This window comes from Haliotis rubra, unplaced genomic scaffold (genome assembly GCF_003918875.1).
Source record: "Haliotis rubra isolate DU_JTF1 unplaced genomic scaffold, ASM391887v1 Scf177, whole genome shotgun sequence".
Taxonomy (NCBI): Eukaryota; Metazoa; Mollusca; class Gastropoda; order Lepetellida; family Haliotidae; genus Haliotis; species Haliotis rubra.
This window is the reverse complement of record NW_025765747.1, coordinates 1,179,604-1,198,236: the sequence shown is the minus strand read 5'-3', so window position 1 is coordinate 1,198,236 and position 18,633 is coordinate 1,179,604. Positions and strand designations below refer to the sequence as shown.

At 38.1% G+C, this 18,633-nt stretch overlaps 1 protein-coding gene across 3 annotated transcripts in view; it reads right to left on the bottom strand.

Moving 5' to 3' along the window:
* LOC124273154 overlaps positions 1-18,633 on the bottom strand; it is a 25,602-nt gene extending 6,969 nt beyond the window's left edge. The window contains exons 1-7 of one of the 3 annotated variants that reach the window (XM_046708369.1): positions 18,485-18,633; positions 15,388-15,437; positions 14,462-14,551; positions 13,933-13,980; positions 12,917-12,979; positions 11,399-11,476; positions 82-147 (exon numbers count right to left, since the gene is read on the bottom strand). In XM_046708369.1, the coding sequence (XP_046564325.1) occupies positions 82-147; positions 11,399-11,476; positions 12,917-12,979; positions 13,933-13,980; positions 14,462-14,551; positions 15,388-15,437; positions 18,485-18,510 (421 nt within the window). In that variant the 5' untranslated portion in view covers positions 18,511-18,633. Of the gene's footprint in view, positions 1-81; positions 148-11,398; positions 11,477-12,916; positions 12,980-13,932; positions 13,984-14,461; positions 14,552-15,387; positions 15,438-18,429 lie in introns of all 3 variants that reach the window. The other 2 variants (XM_046708368.1, XM_046708370.1) reach the window with 2 other exon arrangements.

The window sequence follows — 18,633 nt, the reverse complement described above, 5'->3', positions numbered from 1 at the left end:
TTGTCAAGTGATTAGAACACATTTTGATTTCGGCCATTATTTTCTAAATTTGATTCGTCTGGGTCAAGATCCTTCCCGTACCTGGTTCGTCTGCCCTGCAAGCGTTTCTCGGTGGAAAATGTCTTAGGACGCCATTCCGTTTAAGATCTGAAAATATAAACGTTCTATATTTGCATATATCTGAGATTGTGATGGCAACGTTATCGGATTAGTTTACTGCATGTCTGTTATATGACAGAATGTTATTCAGTCATAACACGCACCATACGTGCCCACAGTAGTATGGACATTATGGAATCCTATAGACCATTCTTAGCCAATATGCATGACCTCGAGGTCAAATCGAAAGCGAGGCTTAAATAGGTTGACCCAACCTTGAAAATGGCGACCTCGAAAAGGAAAGATTACTGCTGTGTGCCTTTGCGTTGGAGTGATGCCCGTAAGGATTTTACGGTATCTTTTCACCATATTCCCAAGAATAAGATCAGAAGAAGGCAGTGGTTGACGAAAATACGGAGAGATCCTGGAAAATGATTCATAGTAAGTACAAAATAATTACGGCACATGGCATAGTCTAGATCTGCCGTGTAATGTACAAACTGTTCACTACGCAAGGTTTTAATATCAGGGGCACATGTACAATGTGAATGTCAGACACACACAGACACATTCAAACCCCCCCATCCACCCCACCCACACACACACACACATTGTCTTGTCCAAAATCAGTGATCACCCCCCTAGTTCATATGTACACAATTGACCCTACCCCTGCCTCCCAAAACAAACTGGGAGACACCCCAACCCCCGCAAACACCGCACCTAAAATCATCATCACCCCCCTAGTCATAAATTATGAACGGTCCAATATATTAAAAAAAATTAAGCATATGGACATGTGCAGACACTAGTGGTGTAACGATTCATCGATAGTATCGATGTTTGCATCGTCAACTACGCGATACGAGTGCATCGATACAAAACACATTTAGGCAATATATCAGGATATTTATATCGCAAGGGTCCACGATACATCGATGTATCGCCACAAGAGACGATATATCCCGATACAACTTCAATACTAGTTAAAGTTGTAAGGAGTATTGCATTAGGAATAGGAAGGGAGTCTCTTTGAAATTCTTCTGAATTTTAAAAAACAAATTGAACCTTTTAGGAATTTGTTTGTGTCTGTTATCTTTGTTACATGGACAAAGGAGTTGGTGTATAAGTGAAAGAGTGTGAACATGTTTCAAACTCTGTGAACTGTAGAATACTTGTCTTTAGTAATTGAAATATGTTTTAGTTGTTTGACAAATAACACCATTTATTAACATACACGAACGACGTCTTAGCTTTGTTAAGAAAGAGAACAAAGAGAAGATAAAATTTAGAAAGCATACTTATGAGTTTTTTGCAGTGATTCTGGTATAAATTACTACATACATTGCCTGTGAAAGCATTGGTGCAGAAACACAACTTTCCAAGGGAAACCTAGAGCAAGGTATACTGAATATGTTTGATTGTACTTTCTTAAGCATTAAATGCTGAAACTTTATTACATGAACAGCCTTTTAAGTGTGTGTGAATGTAACACATGCTCTGCTGAATAACAAATAAAGATTCGGTCATTTTATCTATCATATATGTCCTGTTTTTAGGATTGTAAAGTATCGGGATAAGTATCGTATCGCCATCACTGTATAGTGATGATAATCGTCTCGCAGGTTCCTTGCCAATACTTTCATGATATATCGTCTCGCCTCATTAAATTAGTATCGGGATATATCGTCTCGCCACTTAGGCCACGATACACAGCTCTACTAAAATCCCAATCTTAGTGTGACGTTACGATCGGCATGCCGTTCCACTAACCAATCTTACCCAAGTCAATCGTAAAGTTAAGATCCAAAGTCTAAGTTGCTCATGACCAACTTAGGATCGCTTTTATAACTTACATCTACTAATAGTCTTGGCTATATCTTCTAATAGTCTTGGATATACCTTCTAATAGTCTTGGTTATACCTTCCAACAGTCTTGGTTATATCTTCCAACAGTCTTGGTTATATCTTCTAATAGTCTTGGTTATACCTTCCAACAGTCTTGGTTATATCTTCCAATAGTCTTGGTTATATCTTCTAATAGTCTTGGTTATATCTTCCAATAGTCTTGGTTATATCTTCCAATAGTCTTGGTTTATAACTTACATCTACTAATAGTCTTGGATATACCTTCTAATAGTCTTGGATATATCTTCTAATAGTCTTGGATATACCTTCTAATAGTCTTCGTTATACCTTCCAACAGTCTTGGTTATATCTTCCAACAGTCTTGGTTATATCTTCTAATAGTCTTGGTTATACCTTCTAATAGTCTTGGTTATACCTTCCAACAGTCTTGGCTATATCTTCCAACAGTCTTGGTTATATCTTCTAATAGTCTTGGCTATATCTTCCAACAGTCTTGGTTATATCTTCTAATAGACTTGGTTATATCTTCTAATAGTCTTGGCTATATCTTCCAACAGTCTTGGCTATATCTTCTAATAGTCTTGGTTATATCTTCTAATAGTCTTGGCTATATCTTCCAACAGTCTTGGTTATATCTTCTAATAGTCTTGGCTATATCTTCTAATAGTCTTGGTTATATCTTCTAATAGTCTTGGGGGCGGTGGGGTAGCCTAGTGGTGAAAGCGTTGGCTCGTCACGCCGAAGACCCGGGTTCGATTCCCCACATGGGCACAATGTGTTAAGCCCATTTCTGGTGTCCCCCGCCGTGATATTGCTGGAATATTGCTAAAAGCGGCGTAAAACTAAACTCAGTCAGTCAGTCTAATAGTCTTGGCTATATCTTCCAACAGTCTTGGTTATATCGTCTAATAGTCTTGGTTATATCTTCTAATAGTCTTGGTTATATCTTCTAATAGTCTTGGTTATATCTTCTAATAGTCTTGGTTATATCTTCTAATAGTCTTGGTTATATCTTCCAACAGTCTTGGTTATACCTTCCAACAGTCTTGGCTATATCTTCCAATAGTCTTGGTTATATCTTCTAATAGTCTTGGTTATATCTTCCAATAGTCTTGGTTATATCTTCCAATAGTCTTGGTTTATAACTTACATCTACTAATAGTCTTGGATATACCTTCTAATAGTCTTGGATATATCTTCTAATAGTCTTGGATATACCTTCTAATAGTCTTTGTTATACCTTCCAACAGTCTTGGTTATATCTTCCAACAGTCTTGGTTAACAGTCTTGGTTATATCTTCTAATAGTCTTGGTTATACCTTCTAATAGTCTTGGTTATACCTTCCAACAGTCTTGGCTATATCTTCCAACAGTCTTGGTTATATCTTCTAATAGTCTTGGCTATATCTTCCAACAGTCGTGGTTATATCTTCTAATAGACTTGGTTATATCTTCTAATAGTCTTGGCTATATCTTCCAACAGTCTTGGTTATATCTTCTAATACTCTTGGTTATATCTTCTAATAGTCTTGGCTATATCTTCCAACAGTCTTGGTTATATCTTCTAATAGTCTTGGCTATATCTTCTAATAGTCTTGGTTATATCTTCTAATAGTCTTGGCTATATCTTCCAACAGTCTTGGTTATATCTTCTAATAGTCTTGGTTATATCTTCTAATAGTCCTGGCTATATCTTCTAATAGTCTTGGTTATATCTTCTAATAGTCTGGGCTATATCTTCTAACAGTCTTGGCTATATCTTCTAATAGTCTTGGTTATATCTTCTAATAGTCTTGGTTATATCTTCTAATAGTCTTGGCTATATCTTCCAACAGTCTTGGTTATATCTTCTCTTGGTTATATAGTCTTGGTCTATATCTTCCAATAGTCTTGGTCTATATCTTCCAACAATAGTCTTGGTTATATCTTCCAACAGTCTTGGTTATATCTTCCAATAGTCTTGGTTATATCTTCTAATAGTCTTGGTTATATCTTCCAACAGTCTTGGTTATATCTTCTAATAGTCCTTTCTAATAGTCTTGGTTATATCTTCTAATCTTGGATATACCTTCTAATAGTCTTGGTTATATCTTCCAATAGTCTTGGTTATATATCTTCAATAATAGTCTCTTGGTGGTTATATCTTCTAATAGTCTTGGTTATATCTTCTAACAGTCTTGGTTATATCTTCCAACAGTCTTGGTTATATCTTCCAATCTTGGTTAGTCTTGGCTATATCTTCCAACAGTCTTGGTTAATCTTCTAATCTCTTGGCTATATCTTCTCTTGGTTAATAGTCTTGGCTATATCTTCCAACAGTCTTGGTTATATCAGTCTTGGTTATATCTTCTAATAGTCTTGGCTATATCTTCCAACAGTCTTGGCTATATCTTCTAATAGTCTTGGTTATATCTTCTAATAGTCTTGGTTATATCTTCTAATAGTCTTGGTTATATCTTCCAATAGTCTTGGCTATATCTTCTAATAGTCTTGGCTATATCTTCTAATAGTCTTGGTTATATCTTCTAATAGTCTTGGTTATATCTTCTAATAGTCTTGGTTATATCTTCTAATAGTCTTGGTTATATCTTCTAATAGTCTTGGTTATATCTTCTAATAGTCTTGGTTATATCTTCTAATAGTCTTGTCTTGGTTATATCTTCTAATAGTCTTGGTTATATCTTCTAATAGTCTTGGTTATATCTTCTAATAGTCTTGGCTATATCTTCTAACAGTCTTGGTTATATCTTCTAATAGTCTTGGTTCTTGGTTATATCTTCTAATAGTCTTGGCTATATCTTCTAATAGTCTTGGTTATATCTTCTAATATATCTTCTAATAGTCTTCTAATAGTCTAATAGGTTATATCTTCTAACAGTCTTGGTTATATCTTCTAATAGTCTTGGCTATATCTTCCAACAGTCTTGGTTATCTTAATAGGGTTATATCTTCTAATAGTCTTGGCTATATCTTCTAATAGTCTTGGTTATATCTCTAATAGTCTTGGTTATATCTTCCAACATCTTCTAATAGTCTTGGCTATATCTTCCAACAGTCTTGGTTATATCTTCTAATAGTCTTGGTTATATCTTCTAATAGTCTTGGTTATATCTTCTAATAGTCTTGGTTATATCTTCTAAGTCTTGGTTATATCTTCCAATAGTCTTGGCTTATATCTTCTAATCTTCCAGTCTTGGTTATATCTTCTTCCAATAGTCTTGGTTATATCTTCTAATAGTCTTGGTTATATCTTCCAACAGTCTTGGTTATATCTTCTAATAGTCTTGGTTATATCTTCCAACAGTCTTGGTTATATCTTCTAATAGTCTTGGTTATATCTTCTAATAGTCTTGGCTATATCTTCCAACAGTCTTGGTTATATCTTCTAATAGTCTTGGTTATATCTTTTAATAGTCTTTGCTATATCTTCCAACAGTCTTGGTTATATCTTCTAATAGTCTTGGTTATATCTTCTAATAGTCTTGGCTATATCTTCCAACAGTCTTTGTTATATCTTCTAATAGTCTTGGTTATATCATCTTATAGTCTTGGTTATATCTTCTAATAGTCTTGGCTATATCTTCCAACAGTCTTGGTTATATCTTCTAATAGTCTTGGTTATATCTTCTAATAATCTTGGTTATATCTTCTAATAGTTTTGGTTATATCCTCTAAACTGACCGTGCCTGACATTAACGCGCCTCTCTGATTAACAGGTTGATGCAATAGAAATGAATATCCCTATAGCGTGACTCTATTTCACATCAAAGCAGTCAAAGTAAACTTAGGCTCAGTATTATTCGTTACACTGCTATACTGAGTCTAAAAAAACCTTGTGGAAGGTCGCGTCAGGTAACGCGTCAGGAGCGACCTATGACCGTCCAATCAAACTCGAGACGGCCGAACGGATTTAACCAATCAGACAACGGCTACTATTTAGGGTTTGGCGGGACTTACCAAATGGATATTCTCTTTCCCGGTCGCCAACACTGATCTCATAACAAATGAAAACCCGCTTAAAACACAGATATATGACCTGCAGAATATACGCTTTTGGGTATCTGTTGACATGGCTATCATTAGCTAATATTTCCGCAAGCTGACATCCTTGAATACTGATAAAACGCTATTCTCAGCGACTGTTTACTCACTGGTGTTGCGTGCTCCATGTGCATCACTCGGAAGCGATCGTACGGAAAATAGCATTCGGAATCGTCCGGGTACAAAACTTTTTCGAGGTAAAAGTTCAAAAGGTATGTGCGATGTCAACTTTCGCGATATGGTAAGCTGTGTTCTGATTGGTCTATTGAAAAGGTCAGCTGACGCGACCTTCCACAAGGTTTTGTTAGACTCAGTATAGCAGTGTAACGAATAATACTGAGCCTAAGTTTACTTAGACTGGCATCAAAGTCACATAATTTTGAATGCTACATGATTGGTGGGAATCAGAGGGAAGGTTTTATTCCCTGTTTGTAGATTTTCAGAAGGCCTTCGGTTCTGTTATCAGGTAATATGATACCCCCGCCTTAACCCTACGTAGGTGGACAGGACACCCTGTTCCGCTTTAGTAGACATTGCGTAGAAACCAGTTGTGAGACTCAGTCGTATGTTGAGATGGGGTGGTTCTCTTGAGGCAGTGCGAGGAGCAAAATGGTAAAAATATTCACAGAACTAAAGGGAATGTGAAAGTTTTAAAGATAGGCAAATGTGTTTCATATAGCCCAGATTACACATGTCAACCAAGCTCTTCATCTTCGATATGAAGCTATGATGAGGAACAGGCCCAAATGTCAGTTCACATACGGCAGCTATAAGGGAGATTAAAACTTTATGGTAATTGTGTCGGCGCTTTTGTAACCAGATCTAGGCTATTCCATTGTGTGAGCAGAGACCATAGACCATAGACTATTGTACACCACATTCAGATATCTAGGTCTGTGCATTGAGGTTGAAAACTGGAGTAATCCAGGTCACACCAAGTCACAATATGCATTGACCTGGAACCAAGTATTTCTTTTTTTAGCTAACCTGAAATCGACGTGATGCTGATAACGTTGAAAGGACAGCCACCGTTTGTGCTCCTGTTTAGAGACGCTAAACTAACCATCTTTTTTTATTCCTTCTTGCTTACACCCGACAGGGACTGTGAGACAGCCTAATGTAATACATTCACCACATCACACCTAAACTTGATATGGTCCAGTAACTACCCTACTCAAGAGAATTGCAGTTTAATCGTGTTGTTGTTTTGAGAGTTTGCGACTTTTTGCAATAATAATACGTACATATATACTACCCATCAAAAGTTTAGACTCACTTAAAGCACTCACTATCGGTTATGTATATACATGTATATGGTTACATCGAAGATGAATTTCTCCACTAACGTGGGGGGAAACAACTACAAACTTTCTGCAGACTAATTGCGCGAGGGTCATGCATCAAAATGCTGAAAAGCATGTGCAAATATCGTTCATGTGAACAGCTGCGTTTTGGTGTAAAGGTTTCAGAAGAATTCGCCAATTTTCACTGAGTTTTATCATTCATTGAACGCATGACAATAATCTTTTCAACGTTACGAATTTGGTTTACGATACATCAGTACATGTGTTAACAGTACCTTTAAACAGTATGGACTGACTGACTGACTGAGTTTGTTTTTTATGCCGCTTTTAGCAATATTCCAGCAACATCACGGCGGGGGACACCAGAAATGGGCTTCACACATTGTGCCCATGTTGGGATTCGAACCCGGGTCATCGGCGTGACGAGCTAACGCTTTAACCATTAGGCTACCCCACCGCCCCTTAAACAGTATGGAATACTGTGCACAATCTAGTCCAGACCAGTTCACTGAAGTAAGTGGCTACAATTACACTAGTGAGTCTAAACATTTGATGGGTAGTAGTTTCCAGTACACTGCAGGAAATAACTCCACATACACATTTACTTAAATGGGATTCTTTATATTTTGCCCACCCCGAAACTAAAGTTGTGCAGGGTATATGGCAACGTGGTGCGTTTTCCCTCACTTCTCATACCCGAAGTGAAGCCAGTCAAAACGTCATCACGTAAGTATGTATGTAAATCTGGCGTATGCTGAACTGGTGTTTCCACTAATCAGGAAGTTTGTTCCTTCTATGCTTCAGACCTGTGAAACTAGTGGATTTTGTATTGAGGTATTTTATTCAGTTGACTTACTCGTCCAAAAGAGGGTTTCACTTTATGATGAAGTTATCAGTTTTTATGTCAGTTGTATTCACAAACCGCTTTTGCATAATGACTCATATGATATATTTAATAACTTGTTTGAGTGGCATTTAGAAGTTGGTGTGATGAACAACGAGGAGAGTTCTATGGATATACAATCTTCTTTAATATAATATGAGCGACGTTTCGGTGTAGCCGCTAACACTGTTATCAAGCAAATGACTATAACGGTGTTAGTAGCTACACCGAAACGTCGCTCATATTATATTAAAGAAGTTGTATATCCATAGAACTCTCCTCGTTGTTGATATATTTAATGGCTGAAAGGGGTTTCGTCTCGGTCTCAGATGTTTTCGTTCGTTAAGTCACAAATATGTTGACTAATACATGTACTTATTTATACGTAATACACGTCCTCTAAACATCAAGAAAACTAAAACATTTAATCATGTGGAGCAGTGAACGGGAGACAGAAGTTCACGAGACCGGGTATCTCGCGAGGCAGTGATCCGTCTCCAACTTGCCCGGAGCCCGTTCACTGTACAGGTCTTTCTCTACTTGTTTAAACCAGCCGTCTATGTGACGAAGATCAGCAGGATGATTAAGCATGCACTGCTAGTGTGCACGACAAACTGGTTAATCTGGTTGCTTGCACAACATCCGTCTACAGCCTGACATACAGACAGACAATGTATTTCTGTAACTAGGCCATAGGCCCATAATTCAAAATGCAGGCACATTGGTAACATCGTGTTGTACATGCTTAAGTATTAGTGCATATAATAAATAAAACATTGCACTATCAGATTTGCTTTCTTACTTTCTTTATATGACAGGGGAGACGTCCAAGACAAATTAATGTGTTTATGTTGTTGCAAGAAATTAGCCTAATAAAGTTATCAAAACTGCGGTTAACAAGTGTCCATAAAGGAAGGCATTCTTGTCTAATATCTTCACATCTCTCACATATTAATAGAACATGAAATCCATCTTCGACCAAATGTAACCATTACTACAACAATAAGAACAAATGCTATCAGCATTACTGATATTTGATGCCTACCCAACTCAACAGCTAAACGGAAATTATTACACCTAAATTGAGAAATAACATGCTTGTAATAATATGGATTATCTGCACTTAAGTATCTTTCTACATTCAGCAATGACTTACATTTACCATATACATTACATTTTGATGAATTAGATAATATGGAATGCCAATCTTGACATAAACTATCATACAACCTTTGTTTGAAAGTGATCATGAATAAATTGACAATACCAAACCATACAATACCAATACAAAGCTGATACACAAGGAACCAGCTCCATCCAATAACTTAAGCATTTGCTAACACTGATACGGCAACCTATGAGTATTTAACTGAAGCAATCTACACCAATATTTAACACACCCAGACATATCGTGATATTGCAATGGAACTCTGCCATATTCACCTAGCGCCATAACATTGCTGGTATATTTACTAACTTTCAAAAACCTTTTGCAGAAGTATATTTGCAAACTTTCTATCTGTCTACAGTATGAAGTGTCCCAAATCTCTGCCCCATAAGAAAGTATAGGACAAATAGCTGCATAAAAAAATCAAGATCACACGAAATTGCTCCAAATTTATTTTGATAATTATATAATGCCATAAAGTTTTTTGTGCTTGAGCGGAGAGACAACACTGAGCCTTAGTCCATGAGAGAGATGGTGTAAACACAACACCTAAGTATCTATATGCATTTACTACCTCTATTTTATCGCCCTTAAAACACACTCCTCATAGTGGCGGAGAGGACCACCTTTACGAAAATCCATATTAGAAATAAAGATACCATTACCACCATTACTATCAAACATTTGGGATACCTGATTTACAAAGATTACAAAAAGGAGCGGACTGAAGATACAACCCTGACGGGTACCGATATTATATTTACAACGCCTGGATAGGCCCTGATCTGTCCTAACGCAAGCAGATAAATTTGAATACATAGAGACAATTAAATTAAGAAATTTCCCTTTAATATCCATATTAATTAGGCTTTTAAATAATACTCCATGGTCAACACTATCAACGGCTTTTTTAAATTTCACAAATATACAATACGCTCTACCACCTTTTTAAGAGAAATATTTTTGCAGCATTGCTTGTAAACAAAATATTTGATCCACCGTTGAGTAGTCTGGCCGAAAACCAGCCTGGGTTTTCTGATAGGAGAGAGTTTATTTCACACCAAGTTTGAAGCCTTTTCTTAAGAATCGCACAGAGCAGTGTGATCAAGCATGCATAACGAGCGAGCACAAAAAAACTGGCTAGTCTGTGTCTAAACCCCATTACCCTGCTACAGCCTTGACATAGCCTACACAGGTGACTCGACATTCAATTCTGTGTGCGTATTCTTGTAACGCTAGGCTGAGCGAGACATGGTACCTGACAGTGTGTAATAACCTGCTGAAGGTGCACTCTGTTGTGGGTTTATCGACAAGAAGTCGACCTTTTGAAATTTCGCTATGGACACGAAGTCGACCCGCGGTAAACTTTGATGTTGAAGGCGTTTTTTTGCTAGAGTCACGCTAATCCGCTAGTAGGTGTTGTTTTAAGATTTTCCATAACCGGAGCATCGTGCAAGGCGTGAACATAATTCAGTTAAATGTCATCAATGTCATCATACATATGAGAGTGAAATTGACAGGACGTCGACGTCCTGTGCAGACACCCTGTTGTGAGATGAACGACTGACACCAACACGACATGGCTGAAGAGAACTAACGGTCAACCAATATATGTAAAATAAATCAATGTCCGTCTTTATAACGGTTTGAGGGCGGACGCCCTTACCCTGAAACTGAAAAAATATATACGTAGAGAAACAAATAAAGGAACACAGGAAAGCTCAATCGTTCCTTTAATGTTTTCCAGTTTTCATCTCCAGCTTTGAATAGCGTTGTGGTGATGAAAACTGGAAAATAATAAAGGAACGCTTGAATTTTCCTGTGTTCCTTTATTTGTTTCTCTGCGTATATTTTACATTGTAAAATATATAGCATTGATGCGAGTATCAAGGTTCCAGAAACACACGTCCACAATCTTGACATACATGAACAGAACTGTTATGTAAGTAATGAACTACGGTCTATATGTATATCAATATACATAACTCACTGCAACATTGCCTGCATGATTGGGGCAGAAAATGTAGGGGTTACCTGAAATCTTCCATTTCAGCAACTTCCTGTATTCTTCAAGGTTCACAGGTGATGGTTTGTTTGACATAATATCCGACTCTGTAAACATAGCGTTAAAATAGTACATGTTCAGCCATTACCACTGATTCTCATATCTGTCAGCTCTCTTGCATTTTACCTTAATGTCACGCACTCACGCATTACCAGTCTAAACTACTGCATTATTGAAAATGTTTATATACTAGTACGAAATGACATAAATATCATCTTTAAATAACCTAAAACCAATTTTCCCCCAAGGGGGCGTTGCCCTGAACCTGACCCGCGCTGTGCCCCCTGGACACCAGCTTCTCACTGATTGGAACTCTCAGGGGTTGACAATTATGGATCCTGGCGGGGGGTACTAGAAATGGGCTTGACATATCACTGACTGAATGCTCATTGTGCTACACTATCTTTACCCCAGTCTTCTGACAGATCAATTATACTCCTAACTCCATGGGGTATACAACCCAAGCAACCGTATCGGGCCCTAGAATATTGCATTACAATCTCACTAGTTACCAATTTACTGGTATATGAATCCAGGGATGTTTCCAACTGAATATGCTGCCTTAGACCCTACCACATGTGACATGGTTCAGTGTTGGACAGGATCAGGCGCGTAGCAAGACAGTTTTTTGTGTAAGCCTGATAGGTTGCCCAACCTTTTTTGACTGGATGGAAGCATGTGACATGGTTCAGTGGGAGCAGGATGGAAGCATCAGCACTCACAGGAGTCGAACACAGCCAGTCGTCTACCTACTCTCCGCGACCATTGTTTTCCGGTGACTGATAAGTTCTGAGCCTTAGGAAGGAACTACCTAACGACATTACAATGATACATTTTCAAAATCCAATTAGTTTTCCAACGATGTTGAAGAAGTAAAATTCATTCGCTCAGATGTCCAAAAGCTTCTCCAGTTGTGCAAGCCGTCTGGTGCATTGTGGCCAAACGGAGCATGAATTAGTCAGGGACATATACTTGGTGGAATATTATTTGAGTTCTGGCGTTGCGTCTTTTCTAATCTTCCAGTTTCTTATAGTCTTAGATTCATTCCGTAATTGCCTTACATAATATGTTCCGTTTGTTGTGTAGCCTTTTTGACGAATATATCTCTTGTGCTTCGATTTAACAAAATATATTCCTGATCATAGAACAATACGCCTATTTTACTGGATCAGAAGACACCCGTGAAGATCCGGGTGGGACTCGACCAACTTATGACTGCATCTCACAAGAAACGACTGATGGGATCGCTGACTTGGTTGATGCATGATGTTGTATCCGGTCTGCGTTGATCTGTGTTAAGAACGGAAGTCACTGGATTGTTTGGCCCAGACTCGATTATTTACAGACGTCCTGTGGCTGGCATATTGTCGAGTGCGGCGTTAAACAACAAACAAACGGTTACCGACTACGGCTGGGCCACCGGTAATGGGTGTCACTGTTCGAGATATCAGGTATATTCTGAGATAAAACTTGTCCACTTGACTCACCTGACATGTCATCCTCCTCTGTGTAATGGCTGCTTCTTACTTGATCCGGCGATACTGGCAACCCTGGGAATATATTCATCTCATACTTAGACCAACAGATACACAATGTGACAGTTTATAGTGAGTGACTCTAGTTTTACGCCGCTTTTAACAATATTCCAGCAATATCACGGCGGGGAACACCAGAAATGGGTTTAGACATATACCCATGAGGAATCGAACCCGGGTCTTCGGCGTGACGAGCGAACGCTTTAACCACAAGTCTACCCCACAGTTTATACCATTTTCCTGACAACTCAAAACAAAAGGAGTATTCACCCATATTTAATTGTATATTATGACGAAATTATAATTTATTAAGGAGCAAAGGCGTGTCCAATGATAAAAATATGTTTGTTTAAAAACGTTCCTTTGAGTATTAGATTTTATATAGAACTGAAGCCTGACACGTGAGCGTCTTATCCTCGTGAGTACTCGGTCAAATTTTCTTTCTGTGTTGTGTTTACTATCTCTATAACATCACGATTAACTGGTTCTGCAGCCATGATGTTGATGATATGGTATCACAATGTAAATGCATCACTGTATCGGTCGACTGATGATGACAGGTTTAAGCATCCATCACATTTAGTTGTTCACAAGCGACCTACTACTATTGTATTATATACTCAGCTGAACTTAGTTAGAATGCAGAACCGTACTCACGCATCTTGATGACTCACACAAGGGGACAACATAATATTCTACAACATGAACGTACTTGCCCTAACTGCACCTGTGACTAAACTGAGGGCTTGTTTCAATTTAATCCAGTTTGTCCTGTTTTCGATCACATCAGAAGGCTGTATGATGAATGTATTACACGATGTTGTTCATGACTATTATATAGCAGAAACGCAACCAACATTAACTATAATCTACCCCATTGCATGTTGTCGCTGTTGTGATATGAATTGAAATAATGTCATAATTGTAGCTATATGTTTTTGTGAGAAACAAGTCGACGAAACACTCACCATTCATATTGACAACGACTTTAACTCCCGGAGACTGCCGAGCTATGGCTGCTAGTAGAAACAAAGAGAATATAGATGTTAAAACGGACCGATTGATAAATTAATTCATCTGATAAACATACGTCCTCAGAACTTTCGAAAAGATAGAAATCGACCACTTGACATGTCCTGTAAATAGAAGCAATAAAACATTAATTAAACTATCTGCTGAAAGTAAACTCAGTTGTAGGATTCTCGTCAGCATATTCCAGGGATCACTGTCACACATTCATGACATCCTGTCAAGGTGATGTGTAGACAATCACAGGACTAAGTGAGTGAGTGCGTGATTTGGGTTTTACGCCGCTTTTAGCAATATTCCAGCAACATCACGGCGGGGGACACCAGAAATGGGCTTTACACATTGCACCAATGTGGGGAATTGAACCCGGGTCTTCAGCGTGACGAGCGAATGTTTTAACCACTAGGCTACGCCACCGCCCCTATAAGACGATCGCTATTAACTGACATACATGCAGGTTTGTATTACCTTGTGTTACCAACGCTGGACACGGCCTGGAGTTCCATAATGTCAGGAGGAATGCCAACAACAGAAGAATCGTTATCACCAGATTTAATCCTGAAACATACGTGATGGGAAACGTAACTGGATTATTGTTTATTTCACATTATTTATTATATAACTGCAAATGTTTTCTTGTTTTACTGTAGACAGAATATAATAACTAAATAGCTATAAAAATATCTGTTATTGGGGTAAAGCAAATACATTTTGGTTAGATCACAATTAATTCATATAAATTCGAAAGGCATGTTTTACTTGCACTTTAAGCTTATCTAATGAGGTATGCAGCTTAACATAATTAGCAGTTATCTGTGTGCAGATTTACCTGGGGACAACAGGGCGGGAGGCGGGGTGTTTATCAGCAAGTTCAGCAGGAAGGGAGTAAGTAATGAATACTCTTGAAGTAAGAAATCATAAGATGCATAGCATTATTTGAATGTGTCTGTGGTAGGGGGTGGAGCGGTCTGGGCGCGCCTGTGTGTCTCTGGGAGGGGTGAAGCGGTCTGGGCGTATCTGTGTGTCTGAGAAAGGGGGTGAAGTGGTCTGGGCGTATCTGTGTGTCTGTTGGAGGAAGTGAAGTGGTCTGGGCATATCTGTGTGACTGTTGGAGGAAGTGAAGTGGTCTGGGCGTGTATGTGTGTCTGTTGGAGGAAGTGAAGTGGTCTGGGCGTATCTGTGTGTCTGTTGGAGGAAGCGAAGTGGTCTGGGCGTATCTGTGTGTCTGTTGGAGGAAGTGAAGTGGTCTGGGCGTGTCTGGGCGTGTCTGTTGGAGGAAGTGAAGTGGTCTTGGAGCATCAGTGTGTCTATGGGCGGGGGTGAAGTGGTCTGGGCGTGTCTGTGTCTCTGGGATAGGTAGTGTCTTTTGTTTGGGTCATGTTCCATATATTTACCTCTCCCGAGCCGGGACAAGCGAATACCTCGTAGTCCCATCGAGTGTTTCCTGAAGATGAGATAAAAGTACATTAACTTATGATTTTTCTACGACTACATTATTAAGATATTTACATCAGCCTTAATACACCTTCGGGTACACGGTGTCGTCTCAGGACGCCGACCTTTCGATTTTCCACTAGTCTCAGGACGCCGACCTGCGGTTTCCTTTGAAGGTTAGGTTCTGATTAGGCTTAAGTAACGTTGCGGATAATCTACTCTAGATGTTTTCATAAGGTGAACTCGTCGCACATGTCTTCTCACTAGGTGTGCTCTCATCCGCATAATCTGGATTATCCTCCTCTACAACTCGTTGATCCTCTGGATCCGCCATTGTTAGCAGCAGCATGTATACAAATATCTACTCCCTCCGCTTTTCACAATCAGTAAAGGGAAAAAAAGGTAGATGTGCTTTCAACAACGGACGTGAAGTTGTGTACATGTTATGTAGGGGTACGATCTGTCTTAAAGCTGCTTAGACTTCCTAATCCCCTATCCTATCCATAAAGTGTGTTCTATATTCCTAATCCCCTATCCTATCCATAAAGTGTGTTCTATATTCCTAATCCCCATTGTACTGTACAAACATCTGCTCTGACTTGTATATATGCTCCTTCGTCCTTATGCTGTTCATCACTTGCTTGATAACGGTGTTAGAACCTACACCGAAACGTCGCTCTCACAGCTATAAAGAAGTTGTTCATCCATATATTGTTATCCTTCCTTAGATAAATTCTAAATGAAAAATAACGCAGTGTAGACTCACTGATTGTACGTTATATTTATGCCTGTTTGTTTTGAAAACTAATGCGGCTAAGGGATTTGTGTTAGTATCCTGTAAAGGTGTGGTTTGGTCAATGGGCGACAGATATTTAAAGAATAGGTTTACGAACAATATATCTGTATATTTTCAGAGTCAGAATAAACTTATCAGAAAACGTACTTCATCCTCAAAGGGGTAACTATTGAAGAACTCACACATGCCTTTCGCTATGGGTGAATTTGGGCGAGTAAATCGATCAGCATCCACGACTCACTATACTAGAAGGATTTTATATTTCAGCTGAAATATCTTACTGGTACTTTACATTTTTAGTGACATATCTTACTGGTACTGTATATTTTAACCTAACTATTTTACTGGAACTTTACATTTTAACTGAAATATTTACTGGTACTGTATATTTTAACTGAACTATTTTACTGGTCCTATATGTTTTAACTGAACTATTTTACTGGTCCTATATGTTTTAACTGAAATATTGTACTGGTCCTATGTGTTTTAACTGAACTATTTTACTGGTCCTATATGTTTTAACTGAACTATTTTACTGGTCCTATATGTTTTAACTGAACTATTTTACTGGTCCTATATGTTTTAACTGAACTATTTTACTGGTCCTATATGTTTTAACTGAACTATTTTACTGGTCCTATATGTTTTAACTGAACTATTTTACTGGTCCTATATGTTTTAACTGAACTATTTTACTGGTCCTATATGTTTTAACTGAACTATTTTACTGGTCCTATATGTTTTAACTGAACTATTTTACTGGTCCTATATGTTTTAACTGAACTATTTTACTGGTCCTATATGTTTTAACTGAACTATTTTACTGGTCCTATATGTTTTAACTGAACTATTTTACTGGTCCTATGTGTTTTAACTGAACTATTTTACTGGTCCTATGTGTTTTAACTGAACTATTTTACTGGTACTTTATATTTTAACTAAAATATTTTACTATTTTACTTGTACTCTTATGGTGGCCTATGAAACTGATGTTTGTTTATAATAGAATCTCAGCTATTCGTAACCTTATCTAATAGATATATTTAACTCTACATACTCAACATACAGCGACCGAGCCCTAAAGTTGTATGCTTCGTTATGTATTAAAAACATGTCTATTGCAGTATGAGTGAGATCGGCTTGAGACTATATTCTTTTTTCAGTTTGGAAATGACCAATCTTTTGAAATTGTATCATCGTGTAGATCTTTCTTTATCTATTTATCGATGTAAAAATCAGGTTTTCACAGGTTGGGTTAATTTCGACCGTTTCAACAACTTTTGTAAAATGCTATCTTCCAAAACGACCTCCGATCCATAATGATTTATTGTACATCTTTTTAAGTTACCTAGAAGTACTCAATCTTTACATGTACTGACATCACGATATATTCTTTATTCTATGACATTCGATGTACACTCCTGAACAACCTCGTTGGTTTAATTTAAGTTTACATTTTGTCAGAAAATAAATGTCAAAGGGACTGATATTTCTATACATCTGCTATGAATAGAAAATAATTCTATTAAGACTATTAAAATACAACCACTAAAATGCATTATGGCATTGATGGAACATGCTCCCCACATAATGATTGTTCTTCAAGATTTACTTTGATTTAATCCCATCTTTACAAGACATTTACAAGCTTGTGAATCTAGACTTTCTAGCAGTGCGTGTTGAAGTGGCGACAGATGCTCAATTTTTATGGGCGAGGTATTTATCCGAGAGAGGCCGAATGCTGGCCGTTTAACAAATATATTACATATTAAATGATTAATTTTTTATATGATGTCTTATCATTGGAAGGACCGTTCCAGCTTTCACTTATTGAATTTTAGATCGAAGCCAGATAACATGCATCACCACACGACTATAATTTAGGACATAAAAAATACAAACTTTAATTTGAAATGTAATTATTCTGGTATTCAGAAGCTAGTTTAACTTTCAGACGTGATTCAAGTCTAATGTCATATAAGTGGAATATTACCTATATGAAACTTTTTCACTCACTCACTCACACACCCACACATCCACACACCCATTCACTCACTCACTCACTCAAGTCGTACGTTCAACTACTACTAGTAGAACGCCGATCAAACAAGAGAAAGCTGTCCACCTACGGAAAGAGTTACTGTATGAGCGAGTGAGCGTACATGTTAGCGTGACCGCGATATTTTCCCTGAACACACACACACACCTTCACAATTCCTGGATCCGCCCATGTCTAGTACCGGATATGCACGTCGTCTTACCTGGTAGGTATCTTGTGAGAATACATTTGTCTATAACCCGTCCGGTGGTGTAAGAGCGTGAGAGAAGTACCTCCCCAACCTGCCCGCGGCTTGTCACAACGACAACAGCGGTGTCTGTGGTTGAGCGCGGGTAACCGGGTGTTTCCGCT